Source organism: Capricornis sumatraensis, chromosome 2 (assembly GCF_032405125.1).
Source record: "Capricornis sumatraensis isolate serow.1 chromosome 2, serow.2, whole genome shotgun sequence".
NCBI lineage: Eukaryota > Metazoa > Chordata > Mammalia > Artiodactyla > Bovidae > Capricornis > Capricornis sumatraensis.
Genome location: NC_091070.1, coordinates 75,719,409 through 75,731,948, shown reverse-complemented (window position 1 = coordinate 75,731,948; position 12,540 = coordinate 75,719,409). Strand labels below are relative to the sequence as shown.

Genomic DNA, 12,540 nt, shown 5'->3' with positions numbered 1-12,540 from the left:
CAGACTGTGGAGAGAAGACAGACAGACAACTCACTTTATTGCTAAGGCATTTGAAATTTTTCTTAGGGCAGGCAGTTTGATTCATTCAGGAAAATGTATCAAATATTCTAAAACATATCTTGGGTAAATCTTGTCCTATTCTGAATAAGCCCTTTGGCCCTAACTCTTTATAAATGTATCATTCTAGGCTGCTTGAACTTTCTTTGCCAGTGGACCAAATCTGTTAAATTTCATCTTCTTTTCAAATATAGAAATCTTGAAATAGAGATAAAAATTATCTGTCTTATGTCTTTCTTTTTTCAGTAAAAGCTTCATATATAAGTCTATTAATGCCGTTCAGTTCAAAATGAGAGGACACATATGCTATCATTTAAAAATAGGTTGAATCTGACACTTGCTAGAGATTTAAGTGATTTTAGCTCTGGAATTATTATTCAGATTCTCTCTCTCTTTTTCCTGAACTATTTTCATTAGGAGATTTTCTATCGTTTTTCCCCTATGATACCAGAAGAAAATAAAAAAGAATATTCAGATAATAAATTATTTATATACTTTGCGATCTCTTATTTAAAGACATTTATATTGCACCACAGCTCATTTATAACTTGGTATTTAATCCTTTATTGTTTGCAGTGAAAATCATTATTAGTCACCCCATTATGATTAATTTCACATGATAATTTATCACAGGGCTTCCCTGGTTGCTCAGACAGTAAAAAGTCTGCCTGCAATGCAGGAGACCCAGGTTCATTTCCTGGGTTGGGAAGATTCCCTGGAGAAGGGTATAGCAACCTTTCTAGTATTCTTGCCTGGAAAATCCCCTGGACCAAGGAGCTGGGGCGGGCCACAGTCTATGGGGTCTCAAAGAGTCGGACATGACTGAACGACTAATGCTTAATTTATCTGGTTTCATATACACTTAAAATATATGTCATTAAGGATGAATATTCATTGGAAGGACTGATTCTGAAGCTGAAACTCCAATACTTTGGCCACCTGATGCGAAGAACTGACTCATTTGAAAAGACCCTGATTCTGGGAAAGATTGAAGGCAGGAGGAAAATGGGACGACAGAGAATGAGATGGTTGGATGGCATCACCGAGCAATGGACGTGAGTTTGAATAAGCTCCGGGAGTTGATGGACAGGAAGGCCCGGTGTGCTGCAGTCCATGGGGTTGTAAAGAGTCAGAGATACTGAGTGACTGAACTGAAGGATGAATATAACATATGAGATGTACTGCAAAAAAAAATTTTTTTTTAAATAATCAAGAGACTTTCTTCTAAAGCTCTTCTTATTGCTATCACAAGTTCCCTTAAAATTCACTATTTGAAAGATTGTATTTTAGTCTGTTTATTTATTTATGTAAGGTGAAAAGTGAAGTCGCTCAGTCATGTCCGACTCTTTGCGACCCCATGGACTGTAGCCTACCAGGCTCCTCCATCCATGGGATTTTTCAGGCAAGAGTACTGGAGTGGGTTGCCATTTCCTTCTCCAGGGGATCTTCCCCACCCAGGGATCAAACCCAGGTCTCCTGCATTGTAGGCAGACACTTTACCATCTGAGCCACCAGGGAATTTATTAATGTAAAGATATTTATTTATTTGGCTGCACTGGGTCTTAGTGGTGGCATGCAGGGTCTTTAGTCACAGCATGAGAACTCTTAGTTGTGGCATGTGGGGGTCTAGTTCCCTGACCAGGGATTGAACCCGGAATCCCTGGATTGGTAATTCAGAATCTCAGCCACTGGGCCACCATGGAACTCCCACTTTATTTAAACAATATCTCTCAATTTTCAAAATAGCAGAAAACAATTGAATCAAAGATGTTTTAAAACTAATTATTTACCAACATTCCAAAATTTGTCATTATTTCCTTTAGAATATCATCACCAAAGAAGGTATCTTTTTTTTTTTATTATCATTGTATTTTATTTAATGAAAATATTGGGTTGGCTGAAAGGTTTATTCAGGTTTTTCCATAACATCTTTTTTTTTTTTCCTTTTTTTTTTTATTAAATTTTAAAATCTTTAATTCTTACATGTGTTCCCAAACATGAAACCCCCTCCCACCTCCCTCCCCATAACATCTCTGTGGGTGATCCCCATGCACCAGCCCCAAGCATGCTGTATCCTGCGTCAGACATAGACTGGCGATTCAATTCTTACATGATAGTATACATTATAGAATGCCATTCTCCCAAATCATCCCGCCCTCTCCCTCTCTCTCTGAGTCCAAAAGTCCGTTATACACAGCTGTGTCTTTTTTCCTGTCTTGCATACAGGGTATCTTTTAAAGAATCAAACACAATTTAGAATAAAGTTCATAATGATGGTTTTAACACAATGAAATCTCTAGACATCTTTTAACAAGATATCTTTAGCTTTTTTTTGACTAATAGGAAATTTTCCTTAAAAATAATTTTGGTAAAATGGTACATGAAAGTGAAAGTGAAGTGGTATATATAGAATATTTATAGTATTCATTTAACATAATCAAATAGAAAAAATTCCTTCTATTCAGCAAGGCTATATACTTAATATATATGTCTTAAGCATATTTATAATGATATAGATGTTGCAGGCTCATTAAATTAGTAATGCATAAAGTGAACTATAATCCTCATCTAGAAGCAAACATAAGCTTCCCATTGAGCTGGATGTGTCAGAACAGTTAGTAGTCTTGTGAACAAGAAACCAGGAAGAGAAGGCAATTCAAAGATGGAGGTAAATTCTTTTTAATTTTTTAAATTGGGATGGTTATGAAGAGCGAAACTCACTTGCATTGATGCCAATTTTGGTGAGACATTTGAAAGGATGGCTCCTTACTGTTGGAAACTGGTGCTTTTTAAGCTAGTGTCCACTCTTCTTAACAACACAAGAAAGTGGTGAAACAGAGTAGCCACTTACCTCTGAAACAGCAGCAACAGATGACTTGAATTCAAGTCTGAGTCACAGACTATGACTCAAAAGCTTCAAGTATGAGCTATAGACCATGTTTTTGACATTAAAAAAAAAACACACAAAACCTTACAGAAAAACTATCACTCAACTGTAGTGAAAGCATTGTAAATTAATTTCACAGATGATTTCCAACATAATTATGAGAAGCAATACTTAATATATTCACCACCAAACCCTATGTGAATCTCAGTCTTCATGTACACTGATTTGATTTTATTATTAGAAGAATTTCTTAATGCTACTTTTTCTGAAGTTGCAGATGGGTGGACAAAGGTGGAGAAGCTAAGAGAGGATACCAAGAAAAGCCCTCCACTTCTATTTTCTCTTGGGTTCAGCCCCAGTGGATCGAGCCACTTTCATACTATTTTGTTCAAAGTATCTATTAAAGTGATACCGTTGCTGATGACCCAGCCACTTCCTAAGAAGGGAAAGACACGTGGATGACTTTGGTACCATTTAGTGTGCTTATTTTGGAGAATGTGAGTTCCATGGTGATCTAAATTCTCTGAGGTTTTTTTTTTTTTTTGGTTCTTAAGCTGAAAGAGAAACCAATCTCTTGAGTATATCATATGTACAGATGTATAGGAAAATAGGCCTACCTGTGGTGTATAATAGCAGCAGTACCCAGCAGGGAAGATGTCTCCTAAGTAGAATGACGCTTTCCTAGATCATCCTGGGGAGTCCACAGGCTCTCCTTCACTGGTCTTAATGTAGAAGCCCTGGGTGAGAATCTCATGCATACCTTATTTCACTTCTCTTGCACCATATGATTCTGGTGGTCTGCTTCCTACAGAGTATGTTGTAACTATGTGCTGGTCTTCATGTATGGATCATTTTGGCTGCTGTTGGGAATTCTCAGTTCTTTCTTTCTTAAATGTGATCCTATAACTTTTCATGTTTCCCCTAAGGACCTTCTTACTTCTTGCCTGGAGGTTTCATTAATATTTCTGATAGGTTGGCTCATAGGGATTATTAGAAATAACGTGCTACATTGACTCTGGGGGGACACTGTAGTCTTCTTAAGTCTGTGTTTTTCAAGAAAGTGTATGTAATTTTGTGCTGTGGGATACAAAAAGTGCCTAATTAATATCTTCTGAGGAAGGGTCAGTTTTCCTCAGAGGAGATAACTTTGTATTATGCCAAATATGTGTATATGCCATGAAACAAAAAGTATAATTTTTAAGATTAAATTTTTAATTTAAAAGAAATATTGTCTCTACATGCCCCATGTTTTCTGACCACTGGTGGCAAACATGCTTTGGTGGTGGAAAGGTTTGAGAAACACTGCATTAGAGTATTTCATCGCCTAGCACCAATAGGCCTATCTCCCTGTTCTCCCTATGAACACCTAATTTCATTCCCAGTGTGGCCATAACTAAGGAGCGTTCTCTCATTTTAAGTAGGTTGGCCTCTTAGTTTCTGACTTTCCTGTCACAGCATGGGGTTTGGGCACAAAAAATCGAATTTGTTATCGGTATAATTTCCTCTAAATATTTTTCTTAGACTTTGTCTGATAGCCTTCTGAGAAGCATAAAAATATGTTTAAGGCATTGTTACTCCATACTACAAGTGGTAATGGGGTTGTCACAATTGATTTAGGAGGAAGCACTGTAAGTAAAAATGCACAATTTGGAGAAAGATTATTCAAGGTAAAATAAGATCGATCATTGTGAAGTGCAGGGCCTTCGTGGACGAACAGGAGAGAAGACTGAATGGAATATCTATCGTGTGAGCACTTGGAAGGCAGGAAGAAGAGTTTGTACTTTATCTGTAAGTGATAGAGGTATGAAGTATACTCTGTTTTTGTTGTGACGACAACCTCAAACAATGGATAATATCCATCACTATGTATTTTATTTGGTGGCCTGTTGACCCATTTTCTTTAAGAATACTTATTTTCTGAATTTAGAGGATTGCACCCATTCTTGAAAGGCTCCCAGTACACATTCATTTGATTCTTTCACCAGATAAGATTAAACCAGCAAAGATACATCACACTTAGACAAAAAATATCTAGTTATCTATATAATAACACCATATAATTACTTAGTGATGTTGTACATGTTTAAAATGTTTATTCAGCGTTTATCATTGAAGAGCTGAACTTGAACTGCTAAGGAACTGTGAAAAAAAAGACTTTCTCTTTATTGTGAGCCAAAATATGACTTATTGTAGCCATTCTCTATCATTGTTACTATAAATAGTTAAGGTCAGAAATGAATAATTCTGCTTCTCTTTTAAAGATGTCTCAGTTTTGATGAATTCTTAATCCCAAGACTTTCTTTAAGGCATCTTTCATGTCTTTGTTTCGGAGACTGTAGATTAGTGGATTTAAGAGCGGAGTCACTGCTGAGTATACCAAAGTGATGATTTTTTGCATTCCTGCTGGGTTTCCTGATGTTGGGCTCACATACATCACCATAAGTGTTCCATAGAACAAAGACACCACCATTAGGTGGGACCCGCACGTGGAGAAAGCTTTAGTTCTACCAGCATGAGAGGGAAAACGAAGCACAGCTCTGAGTACCAGGGTATAAGATCCCAAGATGGAAAGGAATGGGCCAAAAATAATCACTGAGTTGAAGGTGTAGCAAATAAGCTCAGTGGAAGGAGCAGGGACGCAGGCCAGTGCAAACAACGGGCCTGGGTCACACACAAAGTGGTCGATGATGTTGGGTCCACAGAAGGGAAGTTGGGAGATAAGGACAATGGGGACTGGATAACAGAGAAATCCACTCACCCAACACACGCAGACTAGGACCACACAGAACTTCCCAGTCATGATGGAGGGGTAATGCAGTGGGCAACAGATGGCCAAGTACCGATCATAGGCCATAACTGATAGGAAGAAACACTCTGTTGTACCAAGTGAAAAAAAGAAATAGAATTGAATGAAGCAGCCAGTGAAGGAGATGGTCTTGGTATCAGAGAGGATGTTGACCAGCATGTTTGGGACAGTGGAGGAAACATACCAGATCTCTAGGAAGGCAAAGTTTCCCAAGAAGATATACATGGGTGTGTGAAGCCGCCTGTCCCATTTCACAGCACAGACAATAGCCCCATTCCCCAGCAGCGTCAGGAGGTAGACCACCAGGATTAATGAGAAGAACAACATCTGCATCTCCCTTTCACCAGGGAAACCCAGAAGAACAAACTCAGTCACAAAATGCATTGTTGTGTTCTGGGATCCCAAAGCTGTTAGAGAAACTGAAGTTAACAGAGCATGAATAATCATGAACATTTGCAGATTTTGCTAACAAATAGCTTGGAAAGGTACAAAGGTTGGGGTTGCAAAGAGTTGGACACAACTGAGCAACTAACACTTTCACTGTTCGCTTTCACTTTCAATACCCCTTTGAGCAGTAGGGAGGAGAATGCTTTATCCTATTTTTTTTGTTGTTTTGTTTTAATAGATAAGAAAATGGAATATCAGATTTAACGAGTTTACGTGAATGTGCAAAACCAGTAACTTCTAGATACACCGGCTTATTTGGAGACTGGTTTGAAACAAATCCCACTTCATTTCAAATATTGCTATAACCCTGAGTCTTAGTAATGTTTCATCTTTTATGTTTAAATCATTATCCCTTGGATAGCCTACATACAAATATAAACTTTAGACAATCTTTTTTACTTTGAAATAACGTTGAGTATAGATTTGAAGCAAATAGCTGTAGAAGTCCAGTTAAAAAGCAGGTAAGTGGAAATGCAGGGTGAGAGTCTTAAGCCTGCTTGCTTTTGCTGCTCTCAGGGAGGTGCTGCAGATCCCCAGGATTCTATAAAATGGTTTGAAAACCATCTATCCATTTTTCTCTAGGTCACATTCTGTTATGTGGCTTCTGGATTTGGTAAACAGTTCAGCCCAATCCCCTCCTAAGGAGCTGGTTCTCCCAAAGCATTATTTTTTGTTGGGAAAAAAAAAAATCTCCTTTATTACTTGGGACTCCCCTTGTTGAAGCTACACAAAATAAGTCTAATTCCTCTTCCATTATGATGATGGTGGGGACTTAAATAACTTATGGCAGCTATTATGTCCTCTATACATGATTTCTTTAGGAAGCCATCATTTTCCTGGTATGCGTCCCACAAGCTGCACTATTTCACATCATAACTGAGCTCTTGAGGTAACTTGCAGCTGGACATGTCAATTTCTCTGGAATGCAAAACTACATGACTTCATTTTTGCTAGGAATTAAGCCCTAAATATCACATGTCTGTTCATTATCTTGCTTTTACCTAATTTAATTTAATAATGAATAGAGAGGTTACTTTAGGTTGTGCTAAGACCAGAAAGATGTTTATCATATTGGCTGATCTAGGATTTGGGACAGAACTATAAACTTGGATAATTTGCTAAAAACCTTCCTAAAACTATTGGTATAGGTTCATTTCTATGTCCTAGAGTTTCCTGGTTAAAGATCAAAATATTTGACTGGGTAAGCCACCATCAGGATTTTAAAATCCATAATATAGTAACTAAAAGTAGGATAATTGGCTATATTATTAATGTCGTTGTTAAGATACTCACAAAGTTTCATCCTTTTGCAGTTTATACAATCTTCAGAGTGCAAAAGGCTTGACTCTCAGTAGTTCAGCAAACCTGGAGCAAACTCAGAGGATAAATGTTTTATTGCCAAGGTAACTTTGGATATTTGTATTGATTAACAGTATTTTTAGAATGATGACAAAGGTTGCCTCTATAAGCATGACTCATGAACATGAAAATTTAATTTTTGTCCAAGCAGTTTAGTTCAATGGACCACAATTGTAATGACCATATGTATTAAAACTTATAGGAGAGTTATAATTTCAAATATGCTTTCCATAACTATACCTGTATTTGCTAGGCCGCACGCTGTCATTTTGCTTGGAAAATACAGTTACTAGGCTTTCAGCAAAAAATGTTGAATAATGAATTTAAATTGTAGCATGTTATTCATTTTTCTTATTCATTTGTGCATTTCATAAATGTTTATTTACTTTTTTATTATATTTCTAGCAGTGTGCAAATTCTGGAATAATGGTAAACATAGGAAATAAAATTCATCCCTTTTTGGAATTTATGGTTTATAAAAACTATCCATATTGTCACCTACATTTGTGTAGTCACACTGTATGTGACTGGAGCTTCCTTCAACTGTGTGTTTCACCATATACCCAACTATGTGCCATGCACCTAAAAAAGACATTTATTCCAGTTAGAACTAAACTTAGATAAATCTACATAGTGAATGCAGTAACATGATAACAAACTTTATTTGACATAAGTGAGACATTTTCAGCTTTTTAAGACAGAAGCCAGTGACATGAGACATGAATTGATTAACTGTATTCATCTACTGGAAAGTTCTTGGCACCAATATGAGATATGTAATTTCAATTCATGGTTTTTGACCTGGAATCGAGCCTCATAAATCTTAACTCCCACTTGGTCATTTGACTTCATAATGTTTATGACCTTTTGATGTTTGTGCTGCAGTGAAATTTTAGTTACTATGGAATATAGGATCAGAGAAACATGTATAAATGAGCTTCACAGATAATTTGGAATCTCTGCATCCATTTCTACTGCCTCCACCTCCAAAGTATATCTATTATAAGTTCAAATGATGAATTTATTTATTTATTTTGGCTGGCCTGTGTGGCATGTGGGACTTTAGTTCCCCTGACTAGGGATTGAACTTGTGGCTCCCTGCAATGGAAGTGCAGAATCTTAACCACTGGACCGTCAGGGGAGTCTCTCAAATGATAAATGTAAGTCCACATCTTACTATTCACCTCAAGTGATACAACAAATGAACAGTCAGAGAGAAGAGGAGGAAAAAGGAACCTGGGCAGTTCTTTCTGTACGAACTAATTAGGAAGCCAGGTCCTCGTCTATAACTCCAAACACTTGCTTAGGATTTAAGCTACTTTGCTCAGAGAACACTTTAAAAATTATAATTGCAAGGATTCTTCTTTCTTTAAATATTTATATTTTAAGGTTAACCTATAGATAAATCCAAAGGACAGAAGAGTCTGCTGGCCTACTTTTTTTTTTCAGTTTCTACTCATCACTTGTCACTGGCTGACAACTCCAAAGGAATAATAACAACCTGCTTTAATTGCTCTAGCTGAAGGTATTTGTCAGTCAATACTTAACTGACCAATATTAGAAAGAAAGTGATTCAAGACTCAGGCTGCACTCTAACTGAAGGATAGTTAATTCTCCCTCCAGAATATACAAGACATTTGAGCACTATTTTCCTTAAGTGAGTTATATAGTGGGAATTTTGTGATACCAGAGTGAGCCCTTAATGTGAATATTTCACCCAAGAACTCCTTAGGAGTGTGTTGGGAAAGAGAACTGCAGGCCTTAACACATTGTTCCGATAAAGAACAAAGAGCTAACAGATTTACGGAAGAATAACGTGCTCTTACAGCAGTGGGCGTACAGGAGGATGCAGGCAGACTTTCCTTACGTACCTGATGATGTTTCTGTCTCCAAGAGGAGGATGTGAGAGAATTTCTAGCCACAAGGTTGTCCTCATTACCCCATCTAAAAGCTCATTCATGGATGGATAGGAGCATTTGTGGCTCCAGAGACTCGTTTCCTTTAGTATTCTGGACAAGATGAAGTGTGTTTTTCATGCCAGTGATTATTAAGTTTGCAAGTCTCTCTTGAATAGGATCCGTAGTTCCCTAGTGTGCTCATTGGTAGGCACCTGGTTCCTTATGCATGTATCTCTGTGCATCCATCTAATCCTCCCTATATTTGTTTGTATTTCCCCAGTGGTTTAACTAGTGAGATACAGAGGTCTGGATAAATATCCAAGAGAAGCCAGGAAAATTTTCTTTGTGGCGATAATCGTCCTCTAAAGAACTGATCTGAGTGCAGGAAGGGAGGTAGAGAGTGGGACAGGTTAATGAGAGAGGAGATTAAAAAAAAAGAGAAAGAGAAAGAAAGAATGTGTGTGCATTTAAGAGTGTGTGTATGTATGTTTGTGTCTGTGATCTTTTCTCCAAAGTACATCCATTTCATTCTTGGTATTTAACCTGTAAGGACTTAAGTGAAAAAATTATTTGTCTATACAAAGTTACTTAAATTTGTTATATTTGACATACAAGAAAGAATCTCCCTTTTAAATTTTAAGGATAATTTGAACATATTTGTTTGAAAAAATTGAGTTTTTGTAAAAGTGGATGTGTAATGTTATTGACTGACATAATACAATATTAGTGAAAATGAAAATTTAGCACTGCAAATGGTTCAGAGACAGGAAGTATGATTTCTTTCACTGTTACCAGGTTAAGGAGAACAAGCAAGAGGCAGAGAACCTGAGGGGAAGAATTCAATCATAGCAAGAACTCAAGCAGAGAACACTACTGAGTTTACGAGTGAGGATGTATAAGGACAGAACAACGTCTGAAAATGTCCCTGTCCCAGCAGTGTTAACATCACGTGAGAGCCTGTTAAAATACAAATTCTCAGGTCCCACCCCTACCTAGTAAGTCAGAAACTCTCAGTGTGGGGCCCAGAAACCCCCTTTTTGGACAAACCTTTATGTGATTTGGCTGCATGCTGAAGTTTGACAACCACTGTATAGATCATTAAAGATTGGGTTAAGGATAGGTATGTTTGAAGGAGCTTCTAAGTTTGGGAAAGATTTCAGTTGGATCAGGAATTAGTTGAGCATGGTTTGGAGAAAGGATTAAGAATGATATTTGTGGGGATAACTGACATCTGAAGCTGAGTTTTAGATAATGTTGTATATAGAAAACCAGGCTTAGAATTTTAGGCATCTGGGAGACTTTTGAAAGAGACCTGGGATAGGCAGGGAAATGGTGTAAAAGATTATTCAGGCATCATGTGAAAGGGAATGACCTGGGATTAAAAAGGGGGCACTGGGTTTGAATAGAGTTGAACCTAAAGAGAAAGTGGTGGGCTAAGAGATGGAAAACTAGGACACAGAAAATCAAGGTCCTGGCCTGAGTGCCTTTACTTACTAGCTGTAAGGGCCTGTTGAGTTCATTTCTTCAAATATTAGATACATATCTTCTTTGTGTTCTCCATAGGGCTGACATGAGAATGAAATAATAGGAAAATATTTTGCAAATATCTATATAATCATAACATGATTGTGATTGAAGAGCCTCAGGAGTGGATTCCTAGCTCCATTATCTCTCCAGTTTGTTATGGAAATATCATTCCAGAATTAGAATTTCCTTGAGGAGGGTCTAGGAGGACTTTCCATTCTTCTTGGGCAAACCAGTTCCTTGACTTTTACTCCTCCCCAAATATATATCCCCAAGGTTGCAGATACAAATTCCTTTTAAAAGAAATACAAAGTTTTATTTGACAACTAGAAATAAAGAATTTTTAAAATGCCCATGCCTCTATTTAGTCTCTTGTCAATGAAACAACCATGATGATGACCCTTTAAAGATATAATGGGATTCTACTACTCGTTTGCTCAAAACTCTTCTCAGAAAGGCTTTCCATCTCATTCAGAATTTAAAATCCTTACTATGGCTCACAAGGGCCTGTACACCTTGGCCCTCTGTATGCTCTCTTTGACTTCATCTTTGATATTTCCCTCTTAATCTCTCTATTCCAACCAAACCAAACTACTTGCTGTCACTGGAACACAATCCTGCCTCAGGATCTTATGGAGGACTTGCCTCCCTCTGCATGGAATGCTCTTCCCTCAGCTATGCACACAGCTCATTCCCTCATCTCCTTCAAGCTTCTGTTTAAATGATACCTTCTCCTGGTGGCCTTCCCTGATGGTCCTATTTAAAATTTCAACCTTTTCTCCCTCACTTCCTGTCTCCCTTTCCCTTTCTCCATATTGTTTATCACTTTCCAACATAACTATATTTTTGCTTATTTTATTTTTTTATTGTCTGTCCCTCACTAGAAAATAAACTCCACACACAGAGTGTTTTGACCATTTTGGTCACAGTGTATCTCTAATGCCTATGAAAGTATCTAAAATAAAGTAGATGCTCAATAAATTTTTGTTGAATTGAAAAAATTACTATTTTAAATGATGTTAAAACATAACTTATATAAATATGAAACTTTCAGCCTGTCCCTAATCTGGAAGATTTTGGATCATGAGGAGCTAAGAGGATAGAAACTTTTTCTATTACTAAATCCTTTGGTTATGTATCCATTAGACATTTAAATTAGATTATTTATTCACTTTAAAGGATCTTGTACTGTCTTAAGAAATGCCTTCAGTACACTGATGATGATTCACCTAGGATATCTTCTCTTAGTCTAGCTTTACCTCCTTCCCCTAATAATCAAAAGTTAAACAGTGTGTGAAATAGGACTAATATAATGCCCTCATATTACTATCTAAGAAGTTATTCATGTTGAAAATATTGTTATTATACTTGGGATGCAATCTGAATCAGCTGTGGTTTAGCTCTGCCAGGTTAGTTGAAGAATAAAACATGGATGGAATCCACTAAAAAAGTCTTCTTTACTGTGTGCACTGGAAAATTAACAGCAGTATATGAGGTCTTTTTTAATTAATCTTTTATGCCTGGACAATGGTTTGCTTGTTCTCATGTAGATCAGTTTATGT

General features: G+C 37.1%; 1 protein-coding gene across 1 annotated transcript; it reads right to left on the bottom strand.

The window, feature by feature from the left end:
* Positions 1-5,210: 5,210 nt before the first annotated feature.
* LOC138073315 (olfactory receptor 11H6) lies at positions 5,211-6,203 on the bottom strand. The gene has a single exon (XM_068964957.1). It carries the CDS (start codon positions 6,201-6,203, stop codon positions 5,211-5,213), a length of 993 nt encoding a protein of 330 aa, XP_068821058.1.
* Between the last annotated feature and the right edge of the window lie 6,337 nt (positions 6,204-12,540).